General features: G+C 32.1%; 1 protein-coding gene across 3 annotated transcripts; it reads right to left on the minus strand.

Moving 5' to 3' along the window:
• Positions 1-5,361: 5,361 nt before the first annotated feature.
• On the minus strand, positions 5,362-20,382 carry LOC134693147 (uncharacterized). Of its 3 annotated transcripts, none has more exons than XM_063553853.1 (5): positions 20,298-20,382; positions 14,998-15,248; positions 12,722-12,939; positions 7,755-7,959; positions 5,362-7,558 (listed from the first exon to the last, which is right to left on the minus strand). In XM_063553853.1, exons 2-5 carry the CDS (start codon positions 15,209-15,211, stop codon positions 5,472-5,474), a joined length of 2,724 nt encoding a protein of 907 aa, XP_063409923.1. In that variant the 5' UTR covers positions 15,212-15,248; positions 20,298-20,382; the 3' UTR covers positions 5,362-5,471. The 3 variants fall into 3 exon arrangements, with proteins under 3 accessions (XP_063409923.1, XP_063409924.1, XP_063409922.1); XM_063553854.1 differs by having other exon boundaries at positions 14,998-15,195; positions 20,298-20,366; XM_063553852.1 differs by lacking the exon at positions 20,298-20,382 and adding an exon at positions 17,228-17,552.
• Between the last annotated feature and the right edge of the window lie 754 nt (positions 20,383-21,136).

Here is a 21,136-nt window from a genome sequence, read left to right on the forward strand (position 1 = left end):
ATGCCTCACGCATCACATGATCACATGTTAAGCATAATCGTTCTTAGTAAAAATGTCACAATCATGAATATTCAAAATCTGCAAAATTATACATATACACTTCCACTATTTACATTATAAAACTGCAACACATTTTCGAAATTTAGTACCCATACACATAGTATAGGTCAACCAATTCATCAGAATGACTTTCAAGCTTTTGTAATGGTCATTGCAGGCTACACAATCTCGAAGATATCCCAGGCGCTTTTAAAGTAAAATAAATAATAACATATGCGGGATATAATATTTTGTAAGAGCAGTAAAGCCAGCAATACCGAAAACTCCTTTTACAATTGTGTCAGCAAAGGAGCAAATCAAAGATACAATATGTACATTACGTCTTAGTATTGTTAAACGAAATAAGTATTAATATTCATTCTTGCAATACTATCATGAATAAGGTGTTGACGTTATTCTAAGGTGTAATGGGCCTTCATATGAATTATTTATTTCTCAATCAGAGCAAAAGTTTGAAAATATTAGAAATCAAATAAAAGAGCCACATTTAAAGTGAATCTCACAAAATTAAAAAAAAAACAAAAACACTGGAGTATATGAGAGAGATGATATTTTTTCACATAGAACAAACACGTTTGTTTTAAAAATATTTTTCACACAACTTGACTGGGGTATAGAAATATGGTCACTTGGTTATCTCCCGACCGGCAGTAAAACGCTTGCCGAAGTGGGGCCTCCGTTTTGCTGTGTGGGATGTATCAAGTTCGCAGTCACGTCCGGTCAGAAGGGGGACGTTAAATCCGATGCCTCTATATATGATATTCTGAAATAATCATTTGTCAAAAGTGAATATAAAAATATCCATTTATAAATATCTTTACGTCTTGTTATTGTATTTTTTATTTTGTTTTTTATGTGCTTTGTATCTATTGAATGACTACAGTCCTTGTTATCTGATTTGTATTGTAATATACTGCTCTAGTGTTATACTGTTTTTGCCCCTGTCCCATGTTAGGAAGAGGTTTTGGCGCTTGCAAAATATTTCAAAAGTCAAACAAATGGAAATATTTAAAAACATTTGAAACAAATAATCGAGATGGAGAAAACTTTGTTATAAAAATATTGTATCCCGAATTTTATGCTATTCAATTTCTCATCATTATGAATGAATTAAACAAAAAATAAGGAATTGAAAATTAAATATCTTCAGGTATTGATAAAGGGATATAAAACACAAAAATAGTCTGGTATTCGTTTTATATTTCGTTCATTTATATGTTTAAGGGTTAAGTGTGACATTCATTATCACTGTTTCATGGTGTGGGACTTTCTCGCTACATTAAAAACCTACTGGTGGCCTTCGGCTGTTTTTGTCCTATGGTTTGGTTGTTGTCTCTTTAACACAATACCCATGTTCCCCATATCCATTCTCAATTTTTCTTGGTGTAAAGGAATATTACTTGCAATATTTTAAAAGATAATCTCACTTTCTGTTCGACATTCGTGCAGCAGTTAAACGTTAACCTATAAGTAAAACTAAAAAAAAAAAGTTTTTCAACTGCTGATCACATATTTTGAAAATCTGATTATTTTGTGCAATTTAAAAAAAAAAAAATTAAAAAAAAATTGGAATGTTGATATTTCAATACTTTTACAAAAATTAAATTTTAAAAACTTTTCTTACATGTACCTATAAGCAAAATATGCTTTAGCATTATTTTGTCAGATGAAATAGATGATGAAATATAAAAACTACTTCAAACTACTAACCATGCATGTTTTTGAAAACTTATGTTTTATTTGTAATTGTATCCTTAAGCTCAAACATTTAATTATAGTTGTTTTTTTTTTTTAACATTTAATTATAGTTGTTAAGTTGAACAATGGTGGAAATATCAGACCTAATTGTTTGATACTATATATAGTTTTGAATGTAACAGCAGTTTTCGTTTTAATTATATGATGTCATCCTTTACAGAAGCATTTGTAATGTAATTTTGTTTTCCATGTTGTAAATTGTTTGTCTTCCTGTATTATTATCTAACATTTATTGTCATTTGATTAAAATTAAAAGAAAAGACGCTTATTGGAATATTTATCGTCTGCATAACATATCGTTTTTATCAGATGGTCACGTGGAATGACGTTCGTGAAAATTGTTCTGGTTGTTAAATCAATTGTGCTTGCATGAAGTTCTCGTTACACGTAAAAACTCAAAATTATACCATTGGAAAGCAAAAACAAACTTACTCTAAAGAAACAAAAACGCTTAGAGCAACAGTATTGCCTGACATTACATGTGGCTTCTAGTGTTTCGGTACACCAGATAGCTGCTCCGCTAGTTATAAAATAGTTATGAAAAAAAAGCTGTCAACTTGACCCCCGCTGTTAAAATCGTATATCGTACATTCATACAGAAAACAAATTATTAGGTTTAAACAAACGACATGTGGTCACAATACAGAACTTAAGATACGCAATTACTACTATGATAGTATATTAGTGTGTCTTGTTCTAATATCTATCTTGACATTTTGACTAAGGTTACCAGTTGTGTACATTGTAGAGATTATGAAATTATAAATATAAGAATAATGAAGGCTAACAAACTATCAGGAACAGAACAGACTGAACAACCTTGATAAGTTATAGAAACTTCATATTGTTCTTGTAAGGAACAGGTATATATTAGTTGCTCTTAAAAATTTTCATTATCTCACTGTCCACAGAAGGTAAACAAAAACAAAACTAAATTTAATGATATTAGATCAAAAAAAAATTTCTCTAAAAAGCATTTCGAGCAGTTAATTTGTTTAAAGGGAGAGCGTTCCATTGTTTGAGTGTTGCTATATATATTAATCATAATATGTGATTGACCTGCCAATTGAAAGTATAGACACGAGTATGCATCATAAGCACAATTCTATTTTTCCTTTTTTTTTTATGAAATTGACAAAAGGCAACATAAATTATCGATGTGAAGATAGAGTTTTGAACGAGTACTCCTGAAATGAGATGTATAATTGAACATTAAGAAATTGAATCATATGCCCTGTGTGTGTGCATTGTAGAATAGCAAATCCCTGATAAAGTGCTTACAAACAATGTTCTGCAACTAATTCAGTAGCAGATTGCCTTGAAATGCTTTAAATCGTGTAATTGTAGAAACAAAACAGTTTGTTTATATTATTATCACTTTTTAACTAGTAAAGCGATAATAGAGTTATTGAGTTTGGTATTAAGGTCAAGGAACAGTAAATGGGCTATGTCGCAGATTTTGCTAAAATTTTGCATACAATCTTGGCTCGGTGAACTACAACTGACAATCGAAAAAATAATGCATTTATCTCTTTTATTATCTGAAATATTGCAGATTGATTTCTTTTAATATGGGTGAATATTTGTATAGAAAGCACTTAAAATCAGCGAAAAAACATACAAAATGTGTCTTAAAATCGCCAAATCTTTTATTTTACTCCATAGATTTTTCTTTAAAAACTGTATGTTGTTGAGACATAAAATTCCGTTATAATGATGCAAAATAAAGATAGGGTCACCGACTTCGTTTGTTGTCTTAAAATCATTTTGTCACCTTGTTGGTAGTGAAAAACGTCAAAAATCAACGTTTTACGGCCGGCAACACGGCGACGTTACGATTATTTCGACGTTTTATAGGATTTTTTCACAAAGAACACAACATTGAATGATGTATACCGTAAAAACGAAGTCGGTGACCCTATCTTTATTTTATATCATTATAACGGTAATCTATGTATCAACAACATATAGTTTTTTAAGAAAAATCTATGGAGTAGAATTAGAGATTTTGCGATTTTAAGACAAATTTTAGAAGGTTTTATACCGATTTTATGTGCTTTCTATACAAATGCTCACCAATTTTATAAGAATTCAATCAGTAAAATTTTAAATGATGAATGAGATAAATGCATTATTATTTCGATTTTTAGTTGAAGTTCATCGAGCCAGAGTTGTATGCAAAATTTTACTGAAATCTGTGACATAGCCCATTTACTGTCACTTGACCTTAATATGCATACAGAATTATCATTTGTTGGTAAAGGTGACCACGGGTAATGTTTCTATATAACTTACTCTCTTAGTAGTAGTAGGATTCTTCCAAGAACGTCTCATCCGTTTACTAGAACAGTTAATCGGAAGGTACCAGGACCTTGTTGATAAATATTCCGTATCAACTTCACAAATAATACAGGATGGTCTTGATGTATAGATTCTGCGTACTGACGTTGTTTATCACCTTTACGTGATAAATTGTTTTTTCATTCGTCTTTCTCTATTAGCAAAATTACTTTTACTGATGGATTGTTTTCTGTGATAAACATTTAACGTAGCTTGGATTGGTACTTATACATCCCGTCATTATTTTTGTATTATATTTCATTTTTGCTGGTGTGTTTTGTATATGCTAATTTTTGTGTTTTGTTGGTTCTTATAACGTGACTATGTACTTTGAAATATCCTGTCATTATGTTATTGTTCAATTATATGTCATTATGTTTTATTTCTATTATAAATTAGAAAAAAAAGTTGAACCAAAAACGTCAAAATGATTTAATCGAGTAGTTGAATGAACTATTTGTGGATTTTTATAAATTCTATATAACTTTTGGAATATTTTAAATCTCGGTCTATTTCTGAAATTAATTCTTACATACTTTGGATTGTTCAACCCTGTATGCTAGCATTGCCAATGTGAAATTAAAGGGTAATTTGCACAAACATTGAACAACAAAAATATGTGACGTATAAATTTTCTGACGTCAGACACGCGAAATGCTTTCTTTTAAAATTGTACCACGATGATGACTTCTGTACCATATTTTGACTTTTTTATTTATTATGTTTGTTTACACGCATCATTGTAAATATAATAGAATAAGATGACACTGTCGTACAAAGTGAGAGGTTTAACGCTATAAAACCAGGTTTAATCCACTATTTTCTTTATTAGAAAATGCCTGTACCAAGTCAAGAATATGACAGTTGTCGTCGATTCGTTTTTTATGTGTTTTGTCATTTGATGTTGCCATGTGATTAGGCACTTTACGATTTGATTTTCCCCAGAGTTCAGCATTTTTATGATTTAACTTTTTTCCATATCTTATATTCCTACAATGCTGTTAAAGGTCTCACAATACGTGTAGCATATTACTTGTCGAGCACAAGCTTGATACCACTGAAGGATAGCCCCATGTAAGGAAAGAACAAAAGAGGCAAAGGATACCAAATAGACCTTCAAAGTCGAAATTTAACTGACAGCACCATTTAAAAAGATGAACAGACGAACAACAGAAGGCATAACAACATAAAATAAGACTTAGCAACAATGACATTACAGTGCTCTTGGAGTTTATTTACACCACGTGTGCCTGAACTGTTGATGGTGATCGCGATAACATTTGATAAGATGTTTATTGTCATATCACTTATCTTTAAAGAAGTTTAAATATCTTCTTTTCATTATCAAAACGCACCACTTTATCCTTAAAGAACTCATACAATCGTGATACAACTCCTTTCGAACCGCTATCACATGCAACCTTCATTAGACTGTTGATCATGTCTTCAATCTCGGATTGATCTCGGATTTTACTCTCCTCATGTACCTGTTTTTCCCATATATATATCAATGCATCTGCGTATTCGACTGCTTTCTTACCCGCAAGATATTCCATGATGCTATATATATTGAAATATTGTATACCAATAACATATGCTAGCCATTCGAATCTGTTTCTATGTATTCCAAGACTTCCAAAGAAATTGTTGATTACAAATAGGTGTACATAACTTTTTATCCTATCGCCAAACTTTGCTATTACCCATTGCATTGTCTTTTCATTCATATTTTGAAAAGCAGTTTGAAATAAACATTCGTGATCATCATTCTCAACTTGAATTTGGTGTTTTTCAATAACAGTTAGTAGATCATCAAGTACGTCTGTGTCATCCCATGCGCATTTCTTACAGAGAGTAAACACTATAGTTTTGTGACACGCCTCTTTTATTTTTTCGCTTATGATAGACTGGCTGAGTGAGAAATCAATATGATTTAGCAAATTGCAAACAATGGCCTTTTCGTTGGGTTTATTACTGTTAAACTGTAATAACGTCGTTGGTAAAAAGAAAAGTGCGCTACGACCTCCAAATGGGATGAAGACGTCACTAGACATATAAAGGAAACTGCTTTTATCCATCAAAATATTAAGAAAATCTATATCGTCTAGAAGTTTAGAGTACGCAAGCATGTGCATTCGAATGTATATTGCTTTTTCTTCGGGAAGAGTGTTTTGTAGACATGTTATTATTCGTTCTGCCAATGGCTCGTATAAATCTCTATTGACAACTAATCCAGGTTTTGAAACTTCGTTCGGTAAAGAATACGGTTTAATTTCTCTAGCTATGAATCCGATATTTAGAAAATCAATATCTATCAAAACATCAGATTCGAAGAAAGCGTTAACAAAAAGATCGAATATTACAGAATTTCTGATTCCATACATTTCAAAAGGACAGGCAGAAGAGAAGTAGACAACCGATCGCTCTCTAAGATATGCATTACTTTCTTTCATTGTCTTAAATTCATTTAGAACTTCAATAACTTTAACTTCTTTATAAAGTTCATTAGTATCTGAAGTTGAAAAGACATGGTTTTGGATATCTGAGTGACTTACTAGTCTTCTTTCCATCATTAGAAATAAGAACAACAGGTAATGAATTTTTGAAGATTTCTCTGTTTGTCTCTTCAGATTACGAAGATCGTCTAGTATGCATTTGCATGGCGAATGAAAGAAATCTGAGCCATAAGAATACAAAGTTGAAACGTTAGTAAAGAGGAAGCAGAGCTCAGGAAACCCCATAGTGCTGTTGTCGTCAATCGTTGCTATACTTTTTACGGTTGCGTCATTTAAACGTTCAATAGATGGAGTTGATGATTCATCAGAAAATGTAGGCATAGCATCTATGTACGTTTGCAGAAGTTCTTCTTTTTCATCAGTGTTAAGTTTGTATGTACTAGAATCTAAGTCTAGTATGGATATGTGGTTGAGTATAGTGTTTCTTTCAGTTATCTCGCCTAACTCTGTGATGCAACAAACGGCTTTAATACAACCATTATCAACCAAACACTGAATATATCTTAAAATCTGAATAACAACATTGACAGGTAACCCGGCTTCATTATGTAAAACATCATCAACCAACAGGACAACTTTTGATGCTCCTTTTATTATGTCCAATGGCATATGAGGATTTACAAATGACATTTCATTTTCCCAAATATTGATTTTGCATTCTTCAAAAGCATACGGAAATCTCTGAATATCGTATTCGTGATAACGATGACAGTAATACCGTATAATTTCTAAAGCATTTGTGCTTTTTCCTGTGCCTACTCTCCCAGTTAAAACTACCAAACCCTTTTCTTCTAAAACACGAATTCCATCTGAAATAACATTCGTTTTCATAAATAACTCGTTGTTCTTTTCATTTGTTATCCGTTTTGTCTCTGGTAAAACGTCTGAAAAATACACATTTCTAATTATTATTCGCTCTTCTTATTTTGCAGTTATCCTTTCAATATACATTTGCAAAAGTTATGTGTATACTTTAAAAATATAGGTCATGATACAGTTAATCATAGTTACGTTTAACTGTAATGTGAAATAATTACTATACTACAGTCAAGTTCAACTATAACCTTAAATAAAGCTTACTTTGCCTGCCTCGTAACTGAGGATTTAATCGAAATAATTCTGATTGCGCATGTTGAAGTCTTCTAACATCCTCTCGCAAACATTGAATTTCAGATTCAGCATTACGTATTTCTAATATTAAATTCTTCTGAGAGATATCAAGCGATGCAAATTCCCATTTTGCACAATCGTGTTGTAGGTTTTCCCCTCCTAGTCTTTTAATGGCCTATACAATATATAATATCAAGCGATCATTTTATTATTATTTAAGCTATTCAAACGATTGCATGTGGTATTGGAGTATCAATTAAAAATGGTAGAAGATGTGCATACTTTGCTAGAACGTATTATAAATTTTCATATGTTAAAAACATTATGAAAAGTAAGGGCACCGAGCATTTTCACAAACTACAGATTGTAACAAAATTACACATTTGTATAGATTATACAGCAAAAACATCATTATGTTATTAGAAGCTTAACTTAATGATGGAATTGTACAATAAGTGAGCTTTTAAATGCTTTCAAAACATCAAAAGAAAAGATAGGGTCACCTTACTTATATACCAGCTAAATATAAAATAGCAAACATTCATAGGAATTTCCTACAGAAAATGCACTGTTTCAGAATTAAAAATGACAATTTAAAATCAGTACAAATCAATCAAAAATAATCAATGCTAGTAGAAGTGTTATTATTTGTAAGTATTCCGTACATGCATTTCCCTTTCACAGTTCTCAAGAAAGTTCCGTCGTAACTAATATATATATATACACTTTTTTGGTCTTTTGGAAAATGTTGTTTGTGTTGTGTTTATACCGACAACGAAATTTTTGCTTACATGCACACGTATAAAAATTGCGTTTTTTATCCAACGCAATCATAGGTTTGAACGTAGTTTTCAATTTAGACTCGTTTATATATATACTAAGATATATATTGATTTCAGATATACATATACAAGAATTAGCAAAATTCTCTGGAGTTGTTAATGTATAAATGCTACAACATCATCGTATTGAATAGTATTTCTTTGTGATCTTGTAATATATATTCCATGTGGGTACTTTAGCAGTTAAGGCGAAGTGTACGTAATTAAACTTCACAATGGATTTTTTTTTAATTTCATATACGAATTCTGCTTGTAAAATTACACCAGAAAATGAAATAAAAAAAGGGGGTAACCGTTTTCGTTTTTGAGATACGAGCCGTTTAAATTAACTACACGATACACCAAAATTACAAAGGCTATATAGGAAAATCATCAAAATTAGCAGATATTTTTACATTATCAAGATTTTCTATTTTGTTGGACAATGGATTTTTTTCTAAAATTGATATACGATTTAAAAATGAAAGACGAATCCATCGGTGCAAAGAAAGTCCTTAGCAACCGTATTAGTTTTTACGCTACTCTCTGTTGAAGTTTAGTTTTTGGCCGGAACATAAAAATTATCTGGCGACTTCATTGTCTACAGGAACGTCGCCACAAATTCTACGTCGAAACTCTATTATACCGTACAATGCCGTAGCAATGGCGTTCGTTGGTATTACCCATCTTCATATGTATTACAAATGATCTTACGCTATAATTTGATAAGGAAATAAACTAACTAATTTTAAAGAATAGTTATGTCGCAAAAGAAAATGCAAGTTTGTAAATTAATTTACCGCAAATGAAAGAAATTGGCCGTAGACTCTAATTTCATCTTTTCTATATTAGAGTGATTTCCGAACCTTTTTCAATGCTGGCATGGATTGTTTAATTCTTTTATGAATCAAATATCGAGTTTGAATTTGTCCTGGTTAACACAGTGTTGTCAGAATGATCGGCTTTAATACTAAGATCGGGTATACAACTCTCTTTACACGAGGCATCGGATTTGGCGTTCCCATTCTGACCGGACGTGACTGCGAGCTTAATAAATCCTGCACAGCCAAACGGACAATCCTCTTCGGCAAATGTTTTACTGCCGGTCGGGAGAAGACCAAGCGACCATGTTTCGTTTCCCCAGTCACCCTTGGGGTAACACGGATTTAAACAATAAGCATAATGCATACTATGGTTCTTCAACTATTTTAGTTCTTATACATCCGTGGCTTTAAAATGTTCTGTTTTTAGTGTCCCTTATCTAGGCTAGTCCAGAAAAGCGCTTTATTTCATTTTATCTTCAGAATTTTTTAGTCCGCAATGAGGTTAAAAAGAAGGACTCGCTTATATATACATTTAAAAAAAAATTAGAAAAGATCGGAGTATTTGGTATAACTACCAGTCGCAGATATTTCATACATGTATATTCAAAATGAAAACCTTACACCTTATGTGATTCTTTTGAGATCGACGTACCTAGTCAGTGCAATAACGACCGTAACATACAAAAAATTTCCAACGAGAAAATCAACAGCCTTATTCATGAAAATAATAGTTACGAAAAACAAATACCATGTTGTGAAGTAAAAGACTTGAATCAAAGTGAATAACAACCAGTAAACTATTAGTCCAATAATACAAATCTTTTGAGTTTGAAATGATTTATATTCAACGATTTTTATCGGATACATTTTTTTTTTGGGGGGGGGAATGTCAATGTAATAATAGGAAAAGTAATAGCCTATAAAAAAAAAATGTTGACTGTAAATGATATGAAACTCCAAATTCTTACATTATTGGACAAGTAATTGGCAGATCCTTACGTGAGTTGGACCCCCTTTTTGGGCCGATCAATGCATTTGAAGGCGGACATATAGTTTGAACTCCCCCCTTTCTCCTGGGTTGGGGCCCCCCCTTTTTTCAATGGCTGGATCCGTCCCTGCTGGTACACCACGGGCTTCTCATTTTTTGTATTATGATCTATTATCATGAACTAAGTGAAAGCATAGAGCTGACAGAGTGTGAGATCTTCCTGGATAATCATTGAGGTTGTGTATATGCATTCCTTGCAGTAGACTTCCGTTACAAAAAAATCTTTAAAATGCTATCGAAATGTATAAAAAGTCTGAACTTATTTCACCTCTCATTCCACTAAACATTAAATTACAGTTACAAGTGCCACAAAACTTTCCTGTCCTCTTTTCTTTAACCGTAATGATATTTTCTACTCATTCAAAATCTTGAATTGAGACCCTTTAGGAATAACACGTTACTCAGTCAAATTTACATTTTTTTCTCTAATTTGAAATGATGCACACAGGCACAATACAAGAAAACAAATTTTGCCATCTCATCGAAATTGGAATGACGTGTTATGGTTTTATCATACATGAATCATGTGTATTTGTACTTTCAATTTCAATTTGGTTCTAAATTTAGATTAAGTTTTTCAATAAATTTCGGACGGAATAGAAGGTCATAGAAGACACCTGTTTATTTTCTGCACATGTATAAAAAGTTGAAAACTGAAAGTTGAATGACATAGTTTTTACTTATTCTAAGATAAATGTTGAGAGTGATCACTTTGTAGTTTACTATGAGTATATTTTTGGGGCCTAATTTGTTCAAGTGGATTTGTTAACTTTCGTCTTTGTTCTTCCGACTTGTAAGTGTTGCCCTAGACTAGTCGTCAAATTATATTCTCTTGGTATCGTCTTATTTTCTAAATTGATATAAAACATGTCCTAAAATTTTCATTAGCACAAAATACGAACATGTCAACGTTTTTTTAATCTAATAATTAATTTCACATGTCATTCATTAATTGTTCTGTAACCTAAAACTTTATGTTGAGTACTGTGTGTTTTTGTTCAAAACGACGGCTTTTAAAACGATATTGTTGGCTCAATTCAGGTTTAGTTTTAAATAATTAAATAATTAATGATAGAAGTAGAATCGTCACATGTTTATATATTTATAATTCTGTTGTGAGGCGTTTTTACAATCTGTTGATATCATAAGTTTTTACACGAAATGCCTTTCATGTCCCATGCGTCTGAAACAACAAAAAAAAACTAGTACTAGGCTGCACGAAACAATAGAATGTTTTGATTTCTAAATGGAGTAATTCAGATAATTTCTCATGATTAGGTTTTTTAAGACAGCACGGGCGTGCTTGTTGGATTTATGATAGACCGCACGAAGTATTTTCTCTTTCGTGTGTCCTTTCTTGGAGTAAGGGAGATAACTTGCGTAACTAACATCGAACGTTATTAATCCCGTATTCCGGTAGGTGCGTGCAATTACGTACACTTCGCCTTAAGAGAAGACCATCGTATAAAGATCAGACATACAGATATTTATTTTTCATTTGATGTGTCACTGTTTCTTTTTCTTCATTTTTTCATTTTGCCGTTTCATAAGTGTCTTTCCGTTTTGAATTTTTATAGGAGTTGTTTTTGTTATTTTCCTTTATTCATCGGCGAAGTAACTACTTAACACATAGAACGCTTGTTTTATTTATTCCATCTCAAAACTGTTTGTCAAATTACTAGATTTATTACAGTATATTCATTTCCATAAAGATATATTAAAGGTGTGTATTTCTTTTGGTAAAATATAAACGTTTATTCTATTTTGATAGAACTTTCTTATGGTTTTAAATATGAATTGGATTTCCAATATAAAAAAAAACATATGCAATTGCTTGAAAAGAATATTAAAGGCGCAAAACCTTCGCGTGCTTTTTAATAACGGTAAAATGTTAGACGTCGAATTTGTTTTTGGTAATTAAATGTTATTAAATACATATCTTTCTCTATTGAAACATGGAATAAAACAGTTATTATCTTTTGTTTCGATACATATGTGGATTAATTGGCTTATGTAAACCCCATTGACCTTCACTTCGGACGTTGATTATCAGTTTTTCAGTTATGCAAGATACTTGATATTTGGATTTCAGATACTTAACATAGAGAAATAGGACTAAACATAACAGCTAAATGTAACAGGTTTTTTTTATCTTGATTAATATTTACTTAAAATATTAATGGATTTGAACATCTGTCAAAAACAGGAACCGCTATTTAAACCACGAAATTCAATGAAAATTACCTCGCGTAGGTCACTCCATGCAGTACAATATTCATCTGGACTGAGCTCAATTAATGCAGAATGAAAATACTTATTTCTGTAATATTTAATCCTACTAAGATCAGCTTCTACACTTATGTCTGTATTCAAAGGTAGTATTTCTGATATCCTGAATTCAGCAAGATGTTGCAGCAGAAGTATCATTAGAGTTATATCAAACGATTCTGATGATGGATTATCTTGAAAAGAAATAATGTATCGTATATATATAATACTAACGGACAAACGTCTTGGTTCTTCGGGAAAACAAGAATGTGTCCATAGTACACTGATGCAACACTTCACTATCATTCCTATGTTCAGTGGACCGTGAAATTGGGATATTAACAAGATCATATCATAGGAAAAGTGTATATTAAGTTTCAAGTTGATTTGACTCCAACTGCATCAAAAACTACCTTTTACAAAAAAAATTAACCTGAAGCAAGACTGACGGACGAGAGGGACGAACGAACGGACGAACGAACAGACAAATTGAGGCTCAGACCAGAAAACATAATGCTCTTCTACCGTAGGTTGGGCATATAAAGTGAAGAAATATATTTTATGATGTTATCTTTATTTTATATTTAACGTGCATAAACTACTTGCAAACTGACACATAAATTTAAAAAAAAAAAAAAGTTAACATAGGATGTTGTTAAAATATACTTTTTTTATTTTGACAAGGGTTCTGTATACTTAAAGTATGATGAAAACAATTTCTAAAACGGGTTTTACGATAAAACTTTAGACCCTTCTGTTTTATTGACAGAACTGTCCAGCAAATATGCAACTCTTCATATAACCCTTTCATAGGTTAGGAATAAAATGTGTAAGTATAACTAGATTTTTACACCTCATCCCTTATCTTATTGATTTTGTATATGCATTGTGTCATAGATCAGTTTATTCGTTCAGTGTATATTTGAGTTATGCCATTTCAATTGATATTTTATAGTCTTTCTATGTTGTTATGTTACACTGTTGTTTTATGGGAGGATGAATGTTGGTACAACATTTAAACCCACTGCAATGTGGTACCTTTCCAAAGTCAGAAACCTGATGTTAAATGGTTGTCGTTATTAATGTGGTTCATACTTGTTTCTCGTTTCTCTTTTTTTTTAATACAGATTAGACTTAGTTTTCCTGTTTGAGTAAATAGTTATAAAAGGTACCAGGATAATAATTTAGTACATAAGTAATTTTGGGCTTGTCCGGTAAAGCTAAGGCTCCGTGTAAAAGACAATACTTTGACTGGTTTACTTATACAAATTGTGACTTAGATAGCAATTTGTCTCAATGGCACTTATACCACATCTTCGTATATATTTTTACCTGCGGTAAAATAAACAAGAAGTAATGCACTAGATCATTTCAATTCCTTGATTAATTTAGATAATTATGTTCTTGTTTCTGTAATTTATGCGATATATTAAATTGTGTGTAGAACAAACATCCTCCGTCATAACTGCTTGAGGATTACAAATGTTCATACACATTAATCCGTTGTCTCATATGAATAAAATGCACAATATTGTTGAATGTGAGGTCATGTATGAAAGAGTTCATATGTTTAACCCCGCCACATTATTTATGTATGTGCCTGTCCCAAGTCAGGAGCCTGTAATTCAGTGGTCGTTTGTTCAAGTGTTACATATTTGTTTTTCGTTCATTTTTTTTTTAAATAAATAAGGCCGTTAGTTTTCTCGCTTGAATTGTTTTACATTGTCTTATCGGGGCCTTTTATAGCGGACTACATGCAGTATGGACTTTGCTCATAGTTGAAGGCCGTACGGTGACCTATAATGTTTGTGTCATTTAGTCTTTTGTGGATAGTTGTCTCATTGGAAATCATACCACATCTTCTTTTTTTTAAATACACAATTGATTGTAAACCTGAAAATGGACTGAAGGATTTTCGCAATGAAATGAATTATTACACTATTAAAATGATAGATCGGATAAATTCGAAGGAACATGTTGAATTTGTATATGGAATATTCTCTCGTCCTCTCTCCCATTTAATGCTAAAACTGGATTTTTTTTTTATGTCTTAATAAACTTTCAGAATCCACATAGAAAATCAATCATATTACACAATGACCTAAGAAAAATTAGAAGTACGTAAAAGACGCTAAGGTATATTAATCGAACGATACATTATATAAAACATGAAAAAGGCAATTAAAATGGCAAGCGATACATATATACATTTGTGTATTTATTAACATGCAATCATTTTAATTGTCTCTTACCGTTGTTTTGGCGTAGAATGCCCAACTGAGGTTTACTTATAATTCTTTTTTCGTGCAGCTCATAAAGTAAATTGAGATTTTTCCGTATGGTTCCTTTCAAAACGTCAGGGTGGATTTCTTCGTTGAATTTCATTCGTACTGCCCTTGGACATACATCTATCAACAACATAAACACTCTAACAAAATGATCTTCTTTTTCTGTAAACAATGGCATGTTTTGAAAGGCCAGTTTAAGTTTCAATCAGTTATATCTGAAATATAAATAAAGTCAAAGGCCCTATCATAATATACGCTTCGGTTACATATATGTATAGTCATTGGCATCGTAAAATATCTGCTTCGAGCCACAAAGTGAACCTTTTTATCTGCGTATAAGCTCTGTAAACCAGCAAAAAAGTTTCACGTTTAGTTGAGCTAGTCAATGGTCTTTCTCCTCTCATATAGTATAAATTCTGCCAATACACCCAGTGTCGTTGTTAACATTTTTTCGAACATTGTAAAACTTCCATATAAAGCAAAAATTACAGAAAGACTGAACAGGGTAGGCAAAAGGAAGAACGATTCTACAAATGCAGCGACTGTAAAAATCGTTGGTTAATTTGCCAAAAGCACAACTGATCGTGCCTTTACTTTTCGCTGATGAGGCATCTAACTATTACATAGCAATCACATTAATCCTCTGCACAATTTTGAATAGTGACAAGGATGATATATATTTCTATTAATTGAAAGCTTAAGCGCCAGTTTTTAGATATCATAAATAACTAATCTAAGAAAACTAGAGGCTCTAAAGAGCCTGTGTCGCTCACCTTGGTCTATGTGCATATTAAACAAAGGGCACAAATGGATTCATGACAAAATTGTATTTTGGTGATGGTGATGTGTTTGAAGTTCCTACTTTACTGAACGATTTTGCTTCTTACAATTATATCTATCATGAACTTTGCCCATTAGTAACAGAGAACTATATTTGGTAAAAATTTACATAAATTTACCAAATTAATGAAAATTGTTAAAAATTGACTATAAAGGGCAATAACTCCTTAAGGGGTCAATTGACCATTTAGGTCATGTTGACTTATTTGTAGATATTACTTTGCTGAACATTATTGCTGTTTACAGTTTATCGCTATCTATAATAGTATTCAAGATAACCAAAAACGGCAAAATGTCTTTAAAAATTACCAATTGGAGGGCAGCAACCCAACAACAAGTTGTCCAATTCATCTGAAAAATTCAGGGCAGATAGATATTGACTTGATTAACAATTTAACTTCTTGTCAGATTTGCTCTAGATGCTTTGGTTTCATAGTTATAAGCAAAAAACTGCATTTTACCCCTATGTTCAATTTTTAGCCGTGGCGGCCATCTTGGTTGAATGGCCAGGTCATCGGACACATTTTTCAAACTAGATACCCCAAAGATGATTGTGGCCTAGTAGTTTCAGTGGAGATTTTGTAAAAGATTACTTAGATTTATGAAAAATAGTTAAAGATTGACTATAAAGGACAATAACTCCTAAAGGGGTCAACTGACCATTTTGGTCATGTTGACTTATTTGTAGATCTTACTTTGCTGAACATTATTGCTGTTTACAATTTATCTTTATCTATAATAATATTCAAGATAATAACCAAAAACAGCAAAATTTCCTCAAAATTACCAATTCAGGGGCAGCAACCCAACAACCGATTGACCGATTCATCTGAAAATTACAGGGCAGAGAGATCTTGACCTGATAAACATTTTTACCCAGTCAGATTTGCTCTAAATGCTTTGGTTTTTGAGTTATAAGCCACAAAATGCATTTTACCCCTATGTTCTATTTTTAGCCGTGGCGGCCATCTTGATTGGTTGACCGGGTCACGCCACACATTTTTCAAACTAGATACCCCAATGATGATTGTGGCCAAGTTTGGTTTGATTTGGCCCAGTAGTTTCAGAGGAGAAGATGTTTGTAAAAGTTAACGACGACGGACGACGGACGATGGACGCCAAGTGATGAGAAAAGCTCACTTGGCCCTTCGGGCCAGGTGAGCTAAAAAAAGGAACGCATCATTTAACAGTAATTCTGCCTAAAGCACTTAAACAACTAAGGGATTTCACTTTCAGCTAGCCTTTTTCTGATGCATAATATTTCGTTCAAAGTTTATAATAAGGTGTCTTTGAGCTCAATTTATATAAACTAACACGTATATTTCTATCAAATAAAATCATACTCCTTACTTACCTTTTGTTTAATCTTCCTTTAGGAAAGTGTACAATCACTGTTATGACTGTTGTCAACGTTAACATATGACCGAAACTATAAATTGTTCCTGAGTACAATATTATCATCGGGTTGATTGTTTTATATGGATAGGCTAGTGAATTAATAGATTGCAAATACTTCAGTTAAATATTTGACATTTATTGCGCATTTACGACTCAGTTGAAATGGCCTATAAGTGAAAGTTCATGGCTAAACGTTCTGCTTCGATCGCACCTTATCATAAGTAAAAAGATAAATATGTTACGAAAAAGTAGTTTAGTTGGTTAGTTTGCCGTGATACAACTTGAATCCCAACGCTGCCATCAAGGTGACAAAAAATTGTTTTAGTATGAGGACTTAAACTAAAGTGTGTATTCTTGTGTTTGTGCTTTGTTGTTTGGTGTCTACGTTTCACACGTCTACGGACGACAAATGCCAAGTATATTATTTAACAGGGTCACCCTAAAAATCTCTGTTAGCGTGATTAAGGGAATCCTGGTCACATAAATAAATAAATGGATCCTGGTATAGTCTGAACGAAGTCTTGCAAGTTAACATAAACACAAAGTCGATTAAAAGTTCAATACTGTATTATTCAAAATCCAAAGAAAATGTAACAGTAATACAAGTTTACAACATCTTAACTGCAGGCTCAACAATACGGTAACATAATCCTAAATCTCCTACGTACGCTCCTCTCGTACACAAAATCGTCTCTCTCGTATATCGTATATCGTATCTACCACTATTTCTCTCTTTTATACTACTCTATTATCTCAATTATAATATGTTTAAATGACTCTGAACAAAGAAATATTCTACAGGAGCTATATTAAAGGAGCCCGGAGCCCGGACCTAAGGTCAACTAAAACTGAGGTTAACTGAGACACCTGCATAAACACAATAACTGGGCTCCAGCTGATTAACATGATTGATTTGACATTTAACAAGTACAATCTGATTGAAGGCGAGTGACAAAGATTGCAAGAAATTACTTTTTAACTGTTAATGAGAATATTAAGTAATCTGATAATAGCATGATAATTAAACTCACTGATGCATAAAATAAACGAAAAACGTTACAAATATTATAAGGTAAGCAATTATATTGTTTGTGTGTACATATATATTTTGATGTGTCTTTTATTCTCACATCAGTGTAAATATATATTAACCAAAACATGGAAATTGTGAATTCTGGGATTTTATTCATTTTATTTGTTTTCATAAATGTATCAAAAGATGTGGTATGAGTGACAATGTGACAGCTCTCCATCCAAATAACAATTTATAAAAGTAAACCGTTATAGGTCAATGAACGGCCTTCAAGTTTGAAAGACTGGTCGTACTAGAAGAGCACCTTGGCAAAAGATACCGCTATCAGAATAATGTCCGATTCCTTCAAGTATTATGCCAATTAGTCATTTAACCATCTACATAGCCATCAATATCTGCTTATTCTGGTGTTTAATCATAACATTATTCTTTTGAATTCTGACCCAGTAAATAAAAATTAGAAAATTTCCACAAAATACAACTTTTCAGCTGAGTTCTGATGTTAACTGAACATAGGACGTTATTAATCAATGCTTCGAGATAATCCTAGGCAGCAATTACCTTCTGCTAATTAAAATTAAGTCAGTTCTTTATTCAAATACCGTTTACACAAAAAAATATCACAAAATTACTGAAATGATACAAGTTTTCCGACAGAAGATTGTATAAATAAAGGCAACAGTAGTATACCGCTGTTCGAAATTCATAATTCAATTGAAAAAAAAACCAAATCCGGTTTACCAATTTAAATTGTAGGAGACACATCAAACATAAGAGAAGAACAACGACATAACATAAATAGTAAAATTCAGCACACACAGAAATGAACTATAAAATAACAGTAGCCATTTTCCTGACTTGGTACAGGATATTGTAAGAAAACCTTGGTAGTTGGAACCTGGTTTTGAGGGCAAGCCCACTTGGGCAAGCCAAACCTATCGCTTTAAGGGCAACGTTAAATAACACTCTAAAATGAAAACACAACTTGACAGGACTACACTACAAATAAATGGAAGAACATACAGGACAGAGAAACACGCAAATAAACAATACAATAGAATATTGACATGATTAAGACAAGCTAATAATTATTAAATATAGCAGGCTTATAATTTAAACGTTAGACGCGTGTTTCGTCTACATAAAACTCATCAGTGACGCTCTGTTTAAAATAGCAAAGCAAGCCAATCAAAGATGAAGAGCATTGATGACCCATTATTCCTAAAAGGTGCGCCAAATACTGCTCATGTTATCTGCCTGCGATAAGAAAATCCTAAGAATTTAGAATATCCATATTTTTCCAAACAGTAAAGTTATAAAAATTACCATGTGATTGATATAAATGTTAACAACAAAGTGTTGACTAACTACAGAATGAAAACGAATACGTTAAACAACGTAGATCAGCACATAAAAACAGCCTAGCAGACCAACGCATTGTATGTCAGCCGAATAGATAGACGCACAAAAGTGACGTCACAGGAAAATTTCTGATCATTTCAACAAATGTTTTAAATTGTGATATTTGCCTTGTCTTTATTAATCTAAACCTATATCTTTGACCTATTAACCCAAAAATTCGCAAGGCCTTTTTTCCTCAAAAACACCCTGAGGTAATGTACTCCTGTTTAGAATATACCTAGTATTTCAAATAAAAACATAGTTTTGTAGACAGTAAATTAATGATAACGATCATAACACGTGTTTTACAGTACAACGAATTTACTATATAATGCCGATCCTGCAAAAGTTACTCTTATGAATTAAGAGCCAATTACATTTTTGGCATTTTTATTTTGTTTGAAGATCTTGTAGTATACATTTGTCATGTTTTACTACTTCTGCTACTACGATGTTTACACACACAATTTCAAGTTTTATTACAGGTAAGGTACATTATAAAATGACCTGAATATGTCCTTTGAATAAAATAAAACGTTTGCTCCATGTTCAATGTTAAACAAGAGATGAAAAATGTGTATTCTCTACTTACCAATTTGTTGTATTCTATATCAAAGTATATAATGACTTCAAATTGTGCATATGACATGTATGACTCACACTTCAAATCTGTCTATAGTATAAGCTTTTTCATTGGTTCGATAGTTTTATACGTTTCATGAATAGTCTGGTTTAAAAATAGAATACAAATATACCAAATAAAGATTTTACATTTATTGCGCATTTACTACTTAGTACACATGGTCTTTAAGTGAAAGTTCAGAGTTAACTGTTCTGCTTTGTCGACACCTTATCAGGTGTATGAAGATAACATTATAATATAGTAACTGTAAACAAATATATAGTGGGCATTTACCTTTATACTTATGTGTGTTTTCTTTGATTCCAATCCAATGTTATCAATCTTACCAAAACTGGGTCATTATTAAGTCCAGGATTTTGTCATGAATAGTTTGTTATAACCTTTGTTCAAAATGTATTAAGTTTGAAAAATTGCCTGCAGTACGTAAAGTTATAATCCAGAAACGACAAATTGAACACAATCGTCCTATACCTCTGATATGTTAAGACCAGAATCGATAGGCCTATTTTGTAAAATGAAACAAGGTAATCAATTCATGTGGTAGTAATTAGTTATCAAAGGTACCAGGGTTATAATTTAGTACACCAGACGCGCGTTTCATGTACATAAGACTTATCAGTGACGTTCATATTAAAATATTTATAAAGCCAAACAAGTACAAAGTTGAGGCACATTTTGGATCCAAAATTTCAAACAGTTGTGCCAAATACGTCTAAGGTAATCTATGCATTGGATAAGAAAATCCTTAGTTTTTCGAAAAATTCAAAGTTTTGCAAACAGGAAATTTA

This window comes from Mytilus trossulus, chromosome 12 (genome assembly GCF_036588685.1).
Source record: "Mytilus trossulus isolate FHL-02 chromosome 12, PNRI_Mtr1.1.1.hap1, whole genome shotgun sequence".
Lineage (NCBI taxonomy): Eukaryota > Metazoa > Mollusca > Bivalvia > Mytilida > Mytilidae > Mytilus > Mytilus trossulus.